This window comes from Cyclopterus lumpus, chromosome 22 (genome assembly GCF_009769545.1).
Source record: "Cyclopterus lumpus isolate fCycLum1 chromosome 22, fCycLum1.pri, whole genome shotgun sequence".
In the NCBI taxonomy this organism is placed as follows: Eukaryota; Metazoa; Chordata; class Actinopteri; order Perciformes; family Cyclopteridae; genus Cyclopterus; species Cyclopterus lumpus.
The window spans coordinates 16,085,661-16,106,002 of record NC_046987.1 but is presented as its reverse complement, the minus strand read 5'-3'; the positions used below and the strand labels follow the sequence as shown (position 1 = coordinate 16,106,002).

General features: G+C 42.8%; 1 protein-coding gene across 1 annotated transcript; it reads right to left on the bottom strand.

Moving 5' to 3' along the window:
* Window positions 1-12,784: 12,784 nt before the first annotated feature.
* Window positions 12,785-15,006, bottom strand: foxi2 (forkhead box I2). The gene is made up of 2 exons (XM_034525205.1): window positions 14,397-15,006; window positions 12,785-13,555 (listed from the first exon to the last, which is right to left on the bottom strand). Exons 1-2 carry the CDS (start codon window positions 15,004-15,006, stop codon window positions 12,969-12,971), a joined length of 1,197 nt encoding a protein of 398 aa, XP_034381096.1. The 3' UTR covers window positions 12,785-12,968.
* Window positions 15,007-20,342: the final 5,336 nt, after the last annotated feature.

Genomic DNA, 20,342 nt, shown 5'->3' with positions numbered 1-20,342 from the left:
GTAATGTAAATGTGATTTACTTGATTTATCTAAATAGAAAAAATTGACCGATATATTTAAGAATAGGCCTTTTTACATTCTTATCATAACTTCCTCTTACTATTTTTCATACACGAGTGTGCCACGTCAATGACCTACGCGACCTGCCCCATGTGTTAATCCAGATGGTTCATCCATGAAAATATCAGATGGTTCGAAAATCATCAGACATGAAACTTGCAGAGAGACGATCCATAAAAAGTAATGATTATTATAATAATTACTATTCTAAGTGTCCCAGTACAACCACGGTCGGCAGCTCTGCTGGAGCAATGACAGGTCATGTGCCTTGCTCAAGGGCACCACAATGGGTGTAATGTGAGAGGTATGATGTTAGTGTGTGTAAATTCCACTCAGAGTTAGAGAGGGAACATAAAGGGGAGTGGCCACTGCAGAAGTAGGTGTGTGAGTGTGTGTGTGTGTGCGAGCATTGTTTACAGTTTACACAGTGGCACACTGGCAGAGCATCAAAATCGTGTTGCTTTTTATTATGATGTAAACACAACCCCCAACCCCGAGGCAGGGCCAGGACAAACAGCGAAAACCCCGGGAAGCCACCCATCATCCATAATACCCCGAAGCTCCCGACCTCCCGGGAAAGACATTTATGCCCAAAGAAAGTTAAAGAGTGAATCAAACGCGACTCAGACCCTCAGATACTTGCAGCTACAAAGTTCATAGCTGCTCTTTCTTGGAAGCTAAGTAAAAGTGAGAGACACGGTTTGAAAAACACGGACGTCTTCAACTACGATTAAAAAGGTTTGTGAGAGAATACGTTTCTCTCGTTGACAGCGTGGTTAGAAAGCCAACTGGTCGACATCAGCAAACACAAAATCAGTTGCTGGTATCAATTATAATTTTTTTTGACAAAAGTGGCAAATAAATAAACCATTTAATTGAATTGGATAATTCGTAGGTTTGGAAATGCACTCCTCTTGTTCCCTCTGTTTTTCCTTCAGTCCAGAAACATTTCAAGGACCGTTCTGATCAAGGTTACAACTTTTGGAATCTTAGTGAATTTGTAGGCCACCTGATTGAAACCCACAGACATGGAAAGAGGGTTATGGTCTGGAGGTTGTGTGTGCGTGTGTGTGTGTGTGAACTAAAGTGTGGGGGTGGGGGTGGGGGTGGGGGGGAGCTGGAATCCCCCCGGTGCAGGTGCAATCCAGGGCCATCCGCGACGCTCTGTCAGCTTTGCACCGGGCCAGCGAGGGGTTCAGACAGGGGCGGGGGGGCGACTGAGATCTTCTCACCCCGCTGGCCTTCCTCTGCGAAGCGGAGCTGGTAATTCAGACAGAAAACTGGATTTGTGCCCAGCAGAGCCTGGGCAGCGAGGCGGTGAAGCAGCCAACAGCCGGGGCTCACAGCAGGGGGGGGGGGGGGGCTGAACTCAGGGTGACCAATATGTTTTCACTCGTTCATTCATTCTGCTTTTCCTCAGATTGCCTCTTTCCCCTTCTGTTGATCCACTTTTCTGTGATCAACAGCTTTGTCTGCCTCGACACCTCCGGATGGTTCATCGACTCCATTGTAAACATTGCATACCAGTGGACAATTCACCTGAAGAAATTACATCAAATATTGTTATATGAATACATTTTAAATCCTTACCAATTCTCTTACTAAATATTTGAGTAGATGTTGTGCTAACTTGCTCACAACATGTCTTTCAGCAACATCTTTTTAACAGTTAAAGAAAGATGGCCGGTTTCTTCCTGTGCATGGTTGCAGGTTTATGCGAGTTGCTGTCCAGAGGAACATTCTCGGTCAAAGGATGTTTCAAAATATTTTCCTCCCTTACAGTTGCCAGTTGTTTTCAGTCAACTGCCTAGTCAATATGTAAGGATTTGTATTATTTAGATAATAATTATAATAACTTACAATAATAGCCAACATTTTTGATGGATCATCTACCTCTAAGTTTAATGTCTGTAGATTTTTAAACCATATGAAAAGAAATGGAAAGCAATAACTTTACTTTAAAAGCTGGAAATAAATGAAAGATTTGACTTTGATCAGACCAGATCCATTCCTTCCGTTCCACAAGCTGTCATTTGATGGAAACATGGACAAATCACACAATGTAAAATGTAATAGTGGTCCAGACTTACATTAAATTACATTTACTCGGCTATCAAAAATATCTCTTCTTACTAGTATTTACCAAGTTACAGTTACTTGCAGGTTGAAAATAACCAATTCACAAATTGTTTTGAGTAAAGCTAACTTGATACACTCGAGTAACAAATAACTGCTGGGGTCTGAGCATGCACAGAAGACAACATTCAGTTCGCGCTCAAGACACGGTGGATCGAGCTGACTCAGAAGTTGATGCAAGAAAGACGTCTTGATTTTTAAGTTTTGAAAAATCTCTTTTTTGTCTTTTAAAGAACACTAAGGTAAGTTATTATCAAGCAAACAATAACAGTGTAACATGTTTAGTGTTTCTTACTGCTGCTAATTTAGCTAGCGTGAGTTTGCTAAGGTAGGTTAACTAACTAGCCAACGCTAGTTGACTTAGCGTTAGCTTACACTCACTGTTCGTGATAGCTAGTCTATTGGCAGACGTTCAGGCGTGTTTTGGCGGTCGCCTAAAGATTAACTTCCCCCCACTGCTCCCTGGTCGCCTGACAAACGATTTTAATTGTTCCATAACGAAAGTTGACGAACGCATTTTGGTCGCAGGGCGCGCGACATTGAGCACCCGGAAAGTCCGAGTTACAAGTGAATGCAGCATGACCGTGCTTTCGGCAGAAGCTCCATTAAGGGCTTTGTTGAAACGTGTGGGTTGCACCCACGTCATTAATATACATATTTTACTGTTGGTAAAGCCACTACAAAACTATTCAATAGCTCAATTTTTATGAATATTATCATCACCGAAATGATTTCATACAGTAATCTGAACTGCCATAGTTAATGTCACATACAAGCAGCCATCAGAAATAATCTCAATCTGCATTTTATGTTAACGTTAGACAAGTGATATTGGGACCTGTGTAAGGTCACAGTGACCTTTGACCACCAAATTTCAACCTTAAATTTGAAGAAATTAACTCTCCAAGGTCTCTATGTATGTGTGTGTGTGTGTGCATTTCCTTGTTGTAATGTTGTTCTTGTTTGGTCTTCCACAGGATCGTGACAGTGGTGATGCCTGGGCACAAGTACCTGTTGGGGTTCTGACTGTCATCGGTGAAGATGTGCCTCTGTCTCCAAATCAACTCCACCTGGACCCAGTGTCGACTGCCATTATTGTTGAGGGAGGTATTGTGATGGCTGATCTCCAGAACCTACCTCACACACTTTGCCTCTTGTTTGGGTTATCGTATGCCTTGCACTTGAACTATCCTAAAGCCATGAAGAACACATTAAACTTCATTAAAAGAGTGATGCTTGGCTTGGGCAAGGACTACTAACCGAGTGTTGACGTTTGGTAGCCCGTTTGTTCCCTACCAAGTTTTGCCGATAAACTGCTTGTTGTTGTTGTTGCAAAATTAATGCAGCTGCCATTTATGTAGGCAGTGTAACATAATAAATATAATTTAGCGTTTTAAATTGTTATTGTAAGGTAGCACTTTATAATAAGTACACACTATTTAGCATTGGTAAAGGATGAATAAAAACTGAATTCATCATTAAATAGTGTGTACTTATTATAAAGTGCTACCGTAAATAAGCTTTATTTTTTTATTTTCGTAACTTTTTAATTTGCATTTTCCACAATACAGAGCAATCCTTGACATCCAAATAAATTAACACAACAAAAAAAACAAAAGTAGGTAGTATCAGTAGCCATAGTCCAGCCCACAGAGAGTACAGATGCCAATCTCCACATACACAAACATCCACCTCAACAAACGCCCACACACACACACACAACCATCCATATCCACATATAGAACTACACACAACCATCCACACACACACAACCATCCATATCCACATATACAACTACACACACACACACAACCATCCATATCCGCATATACAACTACACACAACCATCCATGTCCACATACACACACAACCATCCATATCCACTTTACTTTACTTGATTTTTTAAGGCAATCGGTTTGCATGCTTTTTTTTAAGTAAGGTTAACTAATCGGATTTTACAGTGCAGTTTAAAGGAGCCTAATTGAAGACGGGGGGGGGGGAGGAGAATTGTGTTGCCTCGTCTTTCCCTCCAGAATCTGTGGCCTGCAGCTCGTCCGTGACCTCAGAGCAGTGAACCCAGACAAATGTAGGTGAGGATCCTCAGAACCACTGAACCTCCTACACGCACGCACGCACACACACTAACCCCACCATCGTGCCTCCTCGAAACCATCAGGAATGATGCTCTCTCTCTCTCTCGCTCACAACCTCTCCCCAGCCCCTCTCCTCAAAACACACACACATGCAAATTCATATGTACCCTCCGCTCTTACTTCGCCATGGAGGCTGATTCCGCCCTCTGGATGAACCTTTACCCGAGACCCTGAACTCAGAGGGGGCTGGATTAGAGGGTGGAAGCAGGTGTGTGTGTGTGTGTGTGTTTAAGTGGAGAGCGGGGGGAGGGGGGAGGGGGGATAGATAGATAGATGGATCAATTATTAAAGTTTGTAATGTTTTTTTTCCCATGTATGACAAACACAAGGGACCAGTTCAAAGTAAGTAAAGACCCCCTACCCCTCACCACAAAATCCAACCACACACGCGCGCACACACGCCGATCTGCTCCCACCCCATCATGCACCTGTTCACAGCTCTGTCCCAGCCTGCCCTCCTTCCCGTGCTGCATTCCTCCAAACGCAAATGAACAGACTTGGACATCTTTGATATCCCGAAAACGCAAAATCCTTTAAAAAAAATAAAGACTTCACTATTTGGGTTTCCAGCAGCGTAATTAAGGTCTGTTCCTATCAACAGACTTCCTCACATGGGATTTATCTGCCTGCATATCAATCCTGCAGCAGCACAACTTTAGAATCTTTCTTCTGGGGACAAATGTGAGATTGGCGCTCTGCGAAGAGCTTGAAGTCTGTACATCCCCGACACGAAATACAACTCCGTCTCTCCCTCCCGGCCGAGGCCGTGTGTGTATTCGCTGCTCAGACAGGCTGCAGCGCCATGGCCCCGGCTCACCCCTTCATTTTCAGCCTGGAGGTGTCCGGACTTGTTCAAGAGATGTTACGTGGTTTAAGAAGGTTCCCTCTTCAGTCACATCATGGAAAGCAGAGCTGCACGTACTAAAATCATATTAATAAATAGTGTTTCCATATGGCATTGGTTCTCAAACTCCCCTGCAAATAAAGGTTTTGCATTAAACAATGCCAACATTTCTTACTTGTGCTTCATGGCAACACATGCTGGCACCAAGCAAAAAGTTCACCTTGCAGCATGATATTGATAATTCCTTGTCAATTATTTCAGTGAAATAACATTCTTTTTTTTCGTTGCAGATTTCCCCGATTTCCTGTTGGCAGGAAGCCTCACAATGGCTGTAGACTCTTTTCCTTTTGTTCTTTTAAAAAAATGTTTTTTTACAACATTGTGCCCGTTATGTGCTCTCTTAGCTGTTGAACAATACGTAACTGTACTTAATGTGGCTCTCAAAATATTCATGTCCGACTCCTGAGAAACATTTCTGAATGTGGCGGTATGTTAAAGGTGAGCTGTATTGTTACTTGCTACTGTACTTTCAGTCTAATCTTCGAACAGGTGCTCCTTTGTTCGGGGACGCAGCAGAAAGTCATATTTTTGCCAAAGCAAGACGGCTGAACCGAAGGTGTTACAGTTTGTTTTGTTGTGTCCTCGGGGGCAGTGAGAGCGAGTTCACCTCTCCTTGATCTCCCCCCCTCTGTTTACCTCCTACCCTCCTCACCCCTCATCCCTCTGCGAGCCGGGGGCGTGGGTGTCCAGGGCTCCGGGGTCCGGGGCACTAACAATAGCCGGACTGTGCCGCCTTGAGTCCCAGTCCCACACAATGACCATGTCCATGTCGATTAGCACGGGGGCGGTGGCAGAACCCGGTAAGGCTGGGGCTAATAGCTTATTACGCAGTGTAAAGTGACAGTGTGATCTGGAGAGGTGCCAGGAAAACGGGCCCAATTAAAGGAGAAAAGAGAGGAGGGAGTGTGTGTGTGTGTGCGTATGTGAAGGGGGGTTGGGGACAAGGGCAGCAACATGCATTCCTTTGAGCTTCGGTCTAATTCGCCCATGTCGAGTTCCCTGGGGACTGACACCCTCCGTCGTTGAAAATATTTGAGTATCCTCCCGCTCTGTTGTTCCAAAACACATCTGAAACAAACCCCAAACACACTCGTAGGCTATGTTACCGCTGCACAGTTATGGGTAAACAACACTGTTTACTTGTTGATACAGTTTGAGAAAAGGGACACTGAGAATATGGAATAATCTCGTCTACACCGACACGGCACATGTATGCAACACAGAGGCGTGTCGTTCGTTTGAGCTGACGCGATCAGACGATGCTCTGGTTACACGGAGTGATGAAGCCGAGTAAGGTTGAAGGACCATGCTGCTGCATTTCAATCCCTCTACCAGATTCTACATATTGTGCAAGTGACTTTCTACCATCGAGAGTATAAACTATTCATATTCTGTATTGACATGCTACACCGTGCGATGTGATCCCTCCTGAGATGAAGCAGCTCCGACCTCGTGTTGTCTCGTGAGCCATTGAGCTACATCATGACGGTCTAAACATCTGCCGTGTTGACTTGTGTGTATCCCATAAATGTGTAAAAGATACTCAGATACTCAGGCCTGACAAACGGTAAAGTGAGGCAAATATGAACGATTTCTCAACTAAAACAGACCAAATACACTTGAGATGTCACTTAAGGGCCGACGCTACATGCGAATAGGGTAAACATCAAAACTAATAAATTGCATAACAAGTTTTTTTTCTGAAATGTAATGTGAGCACATGCAAATGAGGCAGTATGTTAATAAATATATATTAATTTGCACAAATGTTAATTTGCCCTTGTACTCAATGTGGTTTAGAGTCAAAAGTTGTCAACGACCATAAAAACTGTGGCCATGTGTTCAGGAATAAAATGTTATATAAATAAATCAAGCGATGAATTACATATGAACAAAGCCCTCTGTAAAAACCTTCAGAATAGGAATGAAACTGGAAGGTTTGGTGGATGTAAGAGCTGCTGAAGTGGAGATTTCTGTCTGAGAGTCAGTGTTTCGTAACATTACATACATTTTGAAGTCACTATGTAGGAATTGGGCAAAAGAAATGAACTCAACATGAACGTTTATTATTCACATTAAGACCATTATTTCTTCATGTCAAGTTTTCGGAAATGTTAGGTTTAAATATGCGAAAGAGACACTTTCTATTCATTGTTAATCTATTTTCTGAAGATGCCTTTTTTTCCCAATGTGGGACGAAGAAACCCAAGACTGCCAAGACCCAAACGACCCAAACTTCAGACTTTACCGACACGTTTCCTCTCTCCAGGGTGTGGTTGATGCCTGTGGAGCTTTCTTTGGCCAGACACCTGACTTATTCATTGGATCGCTCCAACCATCACCAGCTGAGAAGATCTCGTAGGTCTAAACAAAAACCCACTCCAAAGCTGACTCCTACAGATTCTTACTGTGTTTTGATGTGTTTTATTTGAGTTCATTACTGGTCAAAGAAGTCTGTTCTTCTTGTCTGACTCCAGTGCTTTGTACAGTAAACAACAATACGTACTGTTGGTAAAAAAAACAGCATAACTTTACAACAAGTCATCACACTGTTTTACAGTGGAGACACAATACTTCCCCATTGGTGGATAAACCGTAATAAAGCTGTTGTAACAAAATGTTACTGGGATTTTATTCTCAATGTGATGTGGAGTCTGTCAGTTCGATGTTTAAGCTCCGGGAGGAAGAACAACAGAAGGGGTTAATGTAATCCATTTCATTGGTGGGGGACTCTAATAACTGGTCTCTCTCTGCGTCTCCATTGGCCCGCGGAGTTTCCATTGTCCTGGCCGGTGCAGGTGTGGGACATGCTTTGTTGATCATAATCCCCCAGGCAAGGGGAGAGGCTTTGAGTGTGTTTGACGTACCCCACCGGCAGGCCCTTTGCTCCTCGGCCGCCGAGCAGCCACCGTCTCCAGCGGCCGCTCATGGGATCCGACAGGCGGAAAAATAATGAACAACACCTCAACCCGGAGCTGACCTGGCTCCAATTCACCAGCTCCACACGAGGGGTAAACGAACCACTTAATTGAGCCTTCCAGGATCAAATCATACTCAGGACCCCCCCCCACACACACCACCCTCACCGCCACCTCCTCCTTCCCGGACACATCCCATCAAGATGTTTTCCTACACATGTTCTTCTTCCACTTCTCTGCTGTTGTTTTTTGTTTTAACAGTTTATGCATATATAGACTGAACAGCACATAAACAGTTTCCACCTTGTGCATTTACTTGTTTTACAATATAGCATCTGCTTTTGACTTAAAGTAAACTGATGCTTCTATATGACCTACATAAGCGATCGAGACCATCAACAAGAATCGTGTCCGATTACCTGCGAAATCGGATGGAATGATTTACGGCATAGTTTCAACAGAAACTCTTCCAGCTCAGACTAAACCCGGATCCGGCTTCGCTGCCACCTTCGACCTGCAGTAGGAGCTCCAGGTTGGAGGCGGAGAGCTCTGCTCCCGGCAGCAGCAGCTCCTCCTCCGGCCAGGAGCAGAGCTTCTCCCTGCTGCTGGTCCCTGCTTGGAGTCCACACCGACACCAAGCTACTGGAGGCCCAGACCAGTAAACACATCACTGGTGGGTTAAACTATCTGTTAAAGCAACTCTTGTGTTTAATCAATTCATAATTGATTAAAATATAAAAGAGAAGAGGGGGTGATGACTTACAACGAAGGTTTCTGAATCACGAATGATGGTCTGCTAAAAAATATGTAATTTTCTTAGGCTAAATCACAAGTTAGTGCTGCCGCCGGCCAGAGCATCCCATTCCTCCAGGTTGAGACACCTGGGAGTCAGTTAGGGTCACTAGTCCACAAACAGGACGTGACAAAAAAGTCGACAGTGAAAAAGCATCGCACTGTTTTTTACTCTTTCGCCGTCATTCCTTTGGTAAGGTTTTTAAAAAACATCGAAAACTTGCAGACTTGCAGCACGAGTGTGTTAAAGTAGAACGATCACGCTGTAGGGTTTTGGGGAAGTGAAGTTCAAACAGTTACCTCTTGTCCCATTTAGAGCCACCTTGATGTGAAGTTCGCCTGTCATATACTCTTTTCTATTCTTTTGCTCAGTATCTTCTGCACATAGTGGATGTAATAACCAACGGAACATTTCCAACCTAGTTTGTCCTGACGCTCGTGTCCTGAAATGAGCCACTGGTCTGAGCACATCGCTCTTCTGTCCTTGTTTACAATCACAGTCAAAGATCGCTTGATGAAGCCCTTCACGTGAAACATGCTGACAAGACAGAACAGTTGCTTTCTGTGCTCCCTGTAAGATGGTTCTCATTAGCGAGGTGTCGCTAGCTCCCTTTCCATGATCAGAGGAACAATTCGGGTTGAGGGGTCCCGTGGGGCCGTTTTAGGACATGAACCTACAGTATACAGTCACCCCTCGAAAGCGGCACCCAGGGTCCCGTGTTCAAACTGCTTCCCAGCCGGGCCAACAATGGGCGCTTTTCAAATGCCACCCGATAGAGCTGTGCTGGGGCCAAATTAGGACGGGGTGCCTGATGTTCCAGGCGAAAAAAAGACGGCGATCAAACAGAGCCCGGGTCAGTGGATCCCCTCTAATTGAGAAGTTCACACTTGACAGGAAGGAAGCGGGGTTTGGGGGGGGGGGGGTTTCCATTCACCAGTCAGCACTGTTTGCCAGAGTGAAAAAGTTTTTGGACCGCCTGATTCAGTGTCATTTGCGTTAATGAAAACTATGACTGATTATGATCAGCACCAAGCTTTTGTTTTACATGACTAAGCATGAGGCGAGTCTACACCAACTTTATTTAACACTAACTAACTAACTAACTAAATCGACATGCAATATTGTTGACAGAATACGACATGACTAAAATGTAGCTTAAACAATTAATAACTTGACAAACTCTTGCATAAAATTCACACTAGGCTGCTTCTGCACATTGGACCACAACAGTGTGAGTTATTGGCTAGTTGTGTTCATGAAGAGACCGAAATTACCCAAAGTCAAATTATTCGTAAGAGCAAATAAAGTTTTATTATTATCAAATGACAATTGTTTTACACTTTAACTAGATTTAGACCCTCTGGTGAATAAATGTGTTATAAGAGAAACAAAGCTGCTTTCCACACATTCACCAGCTATTCGGTTATTCAATGAGGTCCGAAACCGACTGTACAATCACATCAATTTCAGCACAACACTGTAAGTCTCTTGAACACATGCGTGGTGTGCATCATAAACTGTGAAAACCAAATAAATGATCGAATCATTGTCTCTAATCTGCACGATGGGTGGCAAATATTTTCATAGGGAATTTCCCCGCAGGAACAAAGCAAAATGGCCTCCTCTCAATTTGGGGCGAACACTGTCGGGGGAATGGAGACAAAAGAGAAGCTTTAACTCCGTCGGTCTAAAGGGGATATCTTCACCTCTCTTCTGAGAGCCCCTAATTGATACATGGGGATTGGCGTGAAGGACCAGGGACAATAGTTGCATTGTTTCTCTGTTTTCTGAATCAAGACGCCCGTCAACTGCGGTGTCTTTGCAGGGAGCTTGGCCCGCCTCCAAACTTGAGTTTTGCCAAAGTACATCAGCTGTGATGGGGTTTTTTTTTTCTTTAGAAAGAACGATACGTTCTCTCAAAAAGATTACCTGTTTCAAAGTAACATTCAGGATGTAGTGGGATAGAAAGGGTAAGAAACATTTATCATTTTTTAGGTTGTTATTGAAAATAATCTCATTATAACGCTGCATAGAAGAAATATGCGATATAGTAAATAAGTAGAATTATTTCAGACTTTTGGGGACCAAGGATGAAAAAATAATGTAATTGAAAATATAGCTCCCTTTAAAGCCACATAAATACAAATGAATTTTGCATGTGTATGATTGTGAAGAAAAAAAAATCAAATGTTGCCTGTGCATTCACCACAAGGAAATTCTTTGGAATTAATTAATTGAAGTTGTGGCAACTGAACACTGTCGTCATTTTCCCAGTGATTTTTACCAAATTACACAGGAAACCACAAGGAAATGACTGTAAGATAAAGTCATCACTCCTCACGTTTATACCCTTTTCTGAGATTATATTAATGTATTCCTTCATTTCACAGAGCTTCTCCTTTGACCTGCTCTCATCCAGGGTCTCATGGAGCAGTTTTGCGGTTCGACATGGTTCCCACTCCAGAGGCCACGCGACTGTTTTTGAGCAACAAGATTGTCTTCTGAGGGGAAACCTCTTTCCTCGAACACTAATCACTGATCCGACAGGAAGAGATGCTGACTTAGTGGAATAAAAGGCAGATAAACATTGTTTGAGTTGGCCGTGAACTTGGTCTTAAATCGTCATAATGAAAAGGCAGTCGGTGTCAGACGGCGTGAGATACGAACAGAGATAATGAAGGTAATGACTCAGACTGGATTATGACTACTAAGTCAACTTTGAGCGTAGAACCTGCTCTGCGATTTAATTTGTAAACAGCCGGGTCACTTCAGATCACAGAAGGCATGCAGGAACACGACCCACTCAAGCAGCTTTTTAGTTTTCATACAGATGGTAAGAGGCTGCATTGAGCTGAAATGGAGTGGAAGTAATTCAATATGAGATTAAAGTCAATTTATGGGTATGCGTTCAAATTGTAATGACGCCCATGAAAACACTGGTGCCCTATTTGAAAATGATGCAGGACAATACAATAGAGACCACATGATATTTATTAAGTCACAGTTGAAACTGCCTGTAAGCTGTATGCACTGTATAAAGATAAAAAAGGACAATAGATACAAAAGCCATTCAATGATTGTCACACTGAATCCTGAGAGAAACCATAATATAGCATATAGTTTATATATATATATATATTTATGACAAGGGTTTTAGTGATACTGTTTTCGGCGTATTTTGTATGTCATTCACTTCTGCTTTAATCAAACTATGTTCAGAAATCAGTAGAAAAACAATGCCTATTCGCATAAATAGCATAAATAGTGACAAACTATTTGTTTTTCTCATAATTTACAACAATACACATTTATAAAGTCCACATGTATTTACATGAGCCTTAGTGCTGTGGTTTCAGTCAACATGGAGGATATAAAAAATAAGGCAAGCCCCGTCTGGGATCATATCTGTATTAAATCAACTGTTACTGCATTTGGACTCTAAATAAACAGGGGAACCCTTCATAGTCGGGCACTTTCATCTCATGGGGTTGTTGTTTTGAGGTAACGGCGGTCTCACAAAGGCAACTTTGGCAGATTTTGAGTTGATTATGAACATGAATAGACAGTTTTAGCATATGAAATCAACTGCAAGAATTTGGCCGCTCCAAAGAAAATAGATTTGGCAAAACTGGCAAAAAGAAAAAAAGAAAATATATTTACATCTTAAACACGAAAGAGCAACTTTGACTACAAGAATAGAGAAGAAGCTCTCTGTTGAAACTGCCCGAGAATGTAAAACAGATACTTAAAATATTACAAAAGACAAAAGTGTTCAGTGGTTGTTACTTTGCAGGTATATTTCAGCATTCAGGAGCTTTGATATAGAAAGAAAGAAGGAAAAAAAAAGAGTAACAAGATAAGTGCTCATTTTTTTTGTTGGACTTTCCGGCTGGTTGTTTCCTCGAGTGCTTGTCAAATCAAGTTTAGCTAAAATACTCTATAATGTGTCAGTGAACTGCTCAGTGAAGGCAGCGCTGTCTCAGAGCGATGTGGTGAATCAGCTCCTATAGCTCGGTCCCTTCTCTGGGATAAATCAGGCTGTTGACGCTGAAGCTGTTGTAGAAGTGGCTGTTGAACTGTCCGCTCTGCCCGCCGCCAAACGTGTTGTAGTACACTCCACGGTTGAAATGCAAGCCCTCGCCGTGCTCTGGCGCCCCCGTGTCCTGCCCGCCGTGGTTGAGGTGGTACGGGCTCAGGGCCGTAATGTTCCTATTTGACAGCTCGTTCACCAGTCCCAGGGACCCCTGCCGGCCGGGGGCCCCCGAGCTGAGCGTCGACATGCTGCTGTAAAAGTTGTTAAAGCAAGGAGTGGCCGAGGCCGGTCCGGGCGGCGAAGACGACGACGAGCTCTTGTGGTTCTCGTTCATCGCTTCCATCTCTGGTGAGGGCGGCCCCAGGAGCTGAGGGCTGTCTGAGGGCTTCAATGAGGACGCCACCGGCGGCCGGCCATCCTCGACTTTTGTGGCCCCCGCTGCTGCCGCCGCTCCCCCTGCGCTGCTCGGATCCGAACGTCTTTTCCGTTTTCTGCGGAAATTTCCATTGTCAAACATCTTTTCACAATTTGGGTCCAAAGTCCAGTAATTTCCTTTTCCTGTAATGGAGAAAAATAACATATTAGAACTCATATCGTTTTTTTTTTTTATGGAAGTTGTGTGGCCAAATATGTCGACATTATTAAGTCTTAACTTTCCCATAAAGTTATGTCTAAAATTTCAAGTTATCTATCATAACAAATATGATTAAGAACAAATCTTATTATTTATTTCATATAACTGGAGGCCTGTGTTGAGTATTTTCTGAAATCTCTGCAGTTTAAGGGAACAATAATAAATAACACCTTTTCTGAGCTGTCTGTCATTCTAGAACAATTTAGGAATAAAAGCAACATTGCTGTCATGTTCGAGTACAATACATGCACCTGTATTTAAGAGTCAAGTCTTCTTTTTAATCCGATCTACTTAATTAAAGGGTGCCTTTAATTACTGTTATTATATTGTGTTGTTTAAAATGTCTTTGTAATTAATTTCTATGAATCTATAAGAATTTCTCTTTATTAACCTTTGTAATCTGCATTACTATATTTATTACAGCGGCTGCAATATTTGACATATTTTAAATAACTTGTTGCCTTTAAAATAAATTAGAAGATTCCTACACAGCATCAGTTAGAGTATTGCCAAGCCTTATTTGACCACACATATAATTCATTAAACTCCAAGTAAACTATGATGAATACATACATACATTTATATATATATATATAATTTTTTTAATATTATATATTATATATATTTTATAGTTTTTTTGTTTTAACATTTTAGGATATAAGGAAGAAACTAAATGTTAATTACGTGAGTTTTATTCGTGTTTATAATTCCCTAGTGAGTAAACTGTACATAAACACAACATTGTCTCTGGTGCGTTCACGGTACCTGGATCGTCCTCGTCCCTCGGCACTTTCTTGAAGCAGTCGTTCAGAGACAGGTTGTGTCGGATCGAGTTCTGCCAGCCGGCTTTGCTCTTCTTATAAAACGGGAAATTCTCGGCGACGTACTGGTAAATCTGACTCAGGGTCAGCTTCTTCTCGTGCGCATTCTGGATGGCCATGGCGATGAGCGCAGAGTAAGAGTAAGGCGGCCGCACCAGCTTCAGCAGCTCCTCCTGGCTGGCGATGGACAGCCAGCCGAGGTCGGGCCCGCCGAAGCCAGGTGAGTTTGTTATGAACTGCCGCTGCGAGCCGTAGGAGGGCGGGATGAACGACGCCGGGTTGTTCCCGTGCAGGTAGGACGCGGAGGAGTTGACGCCCGGCCCGTTGATCCACAGGTACGGGTTTGGAGACGATGCGTAATCTCCGAGGCCGTAGCCGGCGGGTCTCTGTGCGCCCTGGAGGCTCTGCTGGTGGTACATGCTACTGAAGTTGTCGCAGTAGACGGCGGCCATGTCGGCCGGGGCCTCCTGGGCGCCCTTGGGTGGGAGAGAGCCGACGGTCGGGGAGGTGTGGTGCTGGTGCTGGTGATGGGACTGAGGGTCGATGGAGTTCATCACTCCCCGCGGGACAAAAAAAAATCCCGAAAGGAAATGCTGAAGCGGTTCAGGTGGCCTCTCCCGGTGCAAGTGTCAGGGAGGATGGAGGAGTTTGGGGGAGTTTTAATAGTATAAACCCTTGACAGCAGCCACATCCAGGCACCAGATGATTCCCAGCAGCCAATAGACACACAGGCTGAGTAACAGGGGGCGTGGTCATGTTCTGCCTCGTTCAGCAGACAGTGGGGTCAAAAACCTCCTGGAGAGACACAACAGACTCCTGTTGCTGGGTTCAGGGAACAAACAACAAACCAGAACCAGAACCGCAACAAATAATTTATGCTACACTTTACCTTGTTGCTCTGACACCGAAACGAGAAATATGCACGTGTTACTTTATTTTCCTTTCATCGAAAATGAAGAAGAAAGGGAAAAATATATACCCCATACGTTTTAGACTGATGGGGTATTCAGTAAACTGTTTCCAAATATTGAAACGCAGATTCATTACTTAGTGTGTGATAATAATTTGTCAGGTGACCAGCAGGAGCAAGAGAGACTGTGGGCATCTCGTGGACGGTTAGATGCAGCAGGTCCAGGGAGTGAGAGGAGAGTACAAGGCCTCGGGGAACAGAGACCCAATCCCAATCCCACACTCACAGACTTGATGTTGCATCAAACACGGGGTTACCAGTGGAAGCCTGCAAGCCGGAGTTGTGTAAAAAAAGGTAAACAAAGAGGACGGCACAAGGGTTTTCAGCCTGGCATTTTTAATTCACACAGAAACATTAAAGATTAAAAAGATTTAAGATAGTACATCAAACACATAACTACAGGAATGCAAGCAGAGATTATGATACACTGCTTTATTCATCAAACATTTCCTTTGGTTATCAAAGACTTTGTACATTATTTGACGATTACCTCTCACCTCGTAACTTGTTCAAACCAGTGAGTAAAATGTATAAAGAACAGAACATTTTAGGACATTGTCATGGTAACATGAATTGTGCTAACACCATTTCAAGCCACTAAAGCCTCTCACCCTCAGCCATTTAACAGGTGACGTCAGATAAGTCCGTGAGGGTTCAGGGCTTTGAGGCCTCTCAGGGGGGACACCGGGCCAAACCACCAACGAGCAAGTTCTCACGGCAGTGTTCAGCACTGTGTGCAGTCTTTAAAACTGTAAATGAAAGTTCAATTATGAGGCACTGAACCAACAATAACGGACAAATCCTACTAGACCATGAAACTCAATTAACTTACATGATGGCATGATGAACATATTTGATCTGTCCAGGCTGCAACATGACATACGGATTGAAATGAAGGCAGCTACAGAAACCTAGAGAGTGCAATTTATTGGAGAAAAAGACATTTCAAAGCGTTGCTGGGAATGTTATAAGTTAAATAAGACTCAGAACGGGCAAACCATTCAAAAACTCTATTTCTTAGATAATCTTACTTATCTTAATAAGGAGACAATTTTAAGTTTTGATGTCAAATGTCACGTTAGTGTATAAGCGAAGGAACCGTAACTGTTCGGTGTTGCGTTGCTTAATCTTTGAGACAAACACATGCCACCTGGCAGGATCAACCAGGTGACCCAGTAGCACCCGCTGTGGAAAGCAGTGGTTAGACGGGCCCCGTCGAAGGACAACTGAGGCAGATGGGGCGTCTCGGTCTCGAGGAATGTGGGGGCTGGGGGGGATAGAGGTGAACGGAGGCCACGCGATTTAAATGTAGTGCCTCTGGTACTATGACAATCAGCCAGAGATTCTTGTGCATCAGTGCTAACAATGGGTGGGCCCGCTATACCTAACACATACACACTCGGTGATCCTGGTACACCAAGCCCATCGGCCCGTGTGCTTCTCCCATATAGGGAGAGAAGTGGCTTGAAGAACATGGGATGAAGCTCTCTCGTTTCCTGCAGAAAGGGCAGTGTGAATGCTCACAGCTCATGCTGGAAATGGGTTCGGTTCCCATCTGTGTGCAGTTTGCATGGTCCCCCCCCCCCCCCCCCCTCTGGGTTCCGGTCCAAAGACATGCAGCTTAGGTTAATCGATGACTCTAAATTGCTCGTAAGCGGTTAAAGATGATGGGTGGTGGAAATTAATTGCCTGAAAACTCCCAAATGCAACACTTTGCGGAACAGTACGGTACCCACGAGGCACCGTGTGGATATTGTGCCACTGACGGCTTTGGAAGTACTGACAGTTAAAAAAAGATGAAAACAGAAATATACCAATCATAATAGGAATAATGTATGTATACTGTATTAACTGTCATTGTTCCACTTTTCTATCTCACTTGTGTTCTTCTCCTGGTGTGTGTTTTAGGATATGACGAGGGTAATTATGTGAACAATACATGCACCACACACACACACACACACACACACACACACACAACACTGTATGCACCGTGAAGCTGGACCATCGTTATCTGCGACGCCTCCGAGAGAAAACTTTGTGTACAAAGAGTGAGAGAAATTACATGTATTAATATTGCAAATTGTCAAAAGGCCATATTGTTACTTGTCCTGAGGCTAGAAGTAATTAACAAAAATGGTTTCTTTGAAGAGTTTAGAAAAAATTCATACGTTTTCTTTTTATCTTCTCATCAAGGCGTTTCTTTCTTGTTTGATTTTCCAGTTTCATTCAGACGAGGATCTGCTTGCCAAAAAGTGGGTTTGTTAATATAACATAATAGAGATCTTATTTTGTTAACAGAAAAATCTATTCAAATACTATAGTAAAAGTACATTTTATATCAGAGAATGAGTGAATACGCGATGGTCTCCTGTTGTTGTTTTTCAAGTATACAACTGTTCACCACACTGTGTGTTGTTACTCAATAAGATAAGTATAGAGTCCTCAATGACTTGATTTCTTATAATCCAAAGTAACATATTTCACCTGCATTGACACCAGATAAATTTGAGGGAGTTGAGGGACGCAGAGTATACTATGGAAACAGCAAATTGTTCATATTAGCTCAAGCTCCACTTATCAGCTTTTTCTTCTGAGGCTTTCACACTTCTCATGGTCTTCATCAGTGGAGGGGGTTTGCCCACTTGTCATGGGGAAATAATAATTACCCATGCTTACCTATGATTATCAAGACATTACATGTAAGTAAGTGATGCACAAATAACAGGACAGAATGTGTTCAGGAACCGCATATGAAGCAAAGATGGGAGTGAAGTCTGCCATCGTGGTCAACCAGAAGGACTTCCCCTCTCTATGAGAGTTGCAACAAGAAAATACAAGACATGAAACTTTCCAACAATATTATTTCCACAAGCTCATTAAGAGGAACTAGATAAAAACCCACGACTGTGTGTCTGATGGCTGCTCCATTCTATCAAATGGAAATAAAACACTTTCACATTTCTTTGAAAAAGTTTGGCCAGACATATTTGGTATGTTTGGAAAAAGTTTAGATTTTTTAAGAGTTTAAAATAAAGTTCTGCCAGATTAAATATTGTTTAGCACAGCATTAGTTTGAGGTAGTTCAAAAGGGTTCAAGGGGTTAAAATTGACCACTTCATTTACAAAATATGAACTAAAATGCAATATAACAGCTGTTATCTGAAGAACTTTAGTTCCCAGTTGAGACCGCCACGCCTTCCAGTTAAACTGCCAGAAAACCAGATCCAACCAGCAATAAATCAGCCGAAACGCATGCGAACATAAAGAAAGTCTCTGAATCACCTGCATCACCTTATTGTTTGTTGATCCACTGTCCCAGGGTCATCATTTCCTCTTCCGAACCTCTTCTTTCTCTTCTATATTTTACAATAAATAATAAAAAATAATGTTTTTAATTTATTTATAGGTTTTTTTATGTTTGCTTGAATAAATTATGGTTTATTCTATTATTCCGTGTTACAAGTCCCCCTTGAAAGTGAGATCTCACATTTAGTTGTATTTACCAGATTAAATAAATAATGATAAAAAATGATAATAATAAAGTTTTTACCTTCTGTTCCAATGACTTGGAAGCCTTGTACTTTCTTTTCTATCTCTCTGTGACTCAGATATTATAAAGTAAAATGATTGGTGGAGGTACACTGCCACCTTGAGCTTTCCTTGTACTTCTGTGGCAAAAGGAGAACAGCATGCCGGCGGATCTCTAAACAATCGAGGGTTTTTAAATGTAGGAGGAGACGTTGGCCACAAGATGGAGGCAGCTCACTGCTCAGCGCCGACCACGAGGCCTCAGCAGGCGCTAACACACTGCTGTGAAAAGTCTTTGCATGAAAGAGCCATCAAACCTTTAGAAATCTAATGTGACAATGTGGTTTTACTCAAGCAGCTCCTGGAGATTGAGAAAGTCTTTGAAGAAGTTAAAGTATAGTTTTCGATAACATAAGCCTTGAGATTCCAGAGTAAGACCTGCAATAGTGGAAATAACTTGCTTTACGGCCTAAAAACAAAAGGCGTGCAGTAACAGAAATGTCTAAATGGCCACAGCCCGTCTGCATTCTGCACAAAATCCACCGGTGTTGCATTTCTTCCTGGAGAGGAACTTTCTAATAAAGCGGAGTCAGACCCCCTCTGAGCCCCTCTTACTTTGTTTATTGACACATTATCTGCCAACCCTTTTCGGGCATCTGATAGACTGAGGTTTCTCTCTAATGCCGCTTTTCCAACCGAGAACCAGGCCGCAGAGTAATAGTCCGCGCAGCACCAGGAGTCGCTCTGTCTGACTGTAATTCTATAATATCGGGGTTGGCTATGACAATAATCCCCGGGGCTCGTCGTGCAACCGCCAAAACTGTTTTCGCAAAACTCCAAAATATGTATGAGAATCTGAGAGTGTGGAAAAACAGCTCCGTAGCTCCCGTCAGCAGAGAAATGTTTTGGTGAAGAAGACGCAGCTTCTCGAGGCGAGGACTTTGGCTTCTGCTGAGCTAAAGGTAGAACATAATACAGTTTCACATCCCGCGTGGACAGGACTTGAACAGAAACACCAGAGGGTGGATCACGACTCTTGTTTTCAGTGGGATTGACAGATGTTCTCTACCAGCGTCATTCAAAGTTGTTCGGGTGTAGCTTGTGTGTTTTTGGATGTATTGAAGCCCTGAGAGGGATGTGATCCATTTTCTAAGTCCCCTAAGTTTTATCTCCTGTGTTTATGAGTTAAGAACCGGTGAAATGAAAAGGTTCAAACCATTAGTTTTTCTTCATGAAACAGGTGAAGAACACTTTTACGAGGATCATTTTTTGAAGTTTTAAGAGGTGTTTTCATGATCATGTTTTCACGGATGACGTTTTATTTTCTCCATGCACACTAAAATCATGGTACGTAGAGATTGAACAGATTCTATCACTGATGCGTCTAAT

Excerpts from the sequence above, each read along its gene's own strand:
- foxi2 (XM_034525205.1), bottom strand. The coding sequence starts at position 15,006 with ATGAACTCCATCGACCCTCAGTCCCATCACCAGCACCAGCACCACACC. Across the intron at positions 13,556-14,396 it reads GAGGGACGAGGACGATCCAG|GAAAAGGAAATTACTGGACT; the intron begins GTACCGTGAACG and ends TCTCCATTACAG.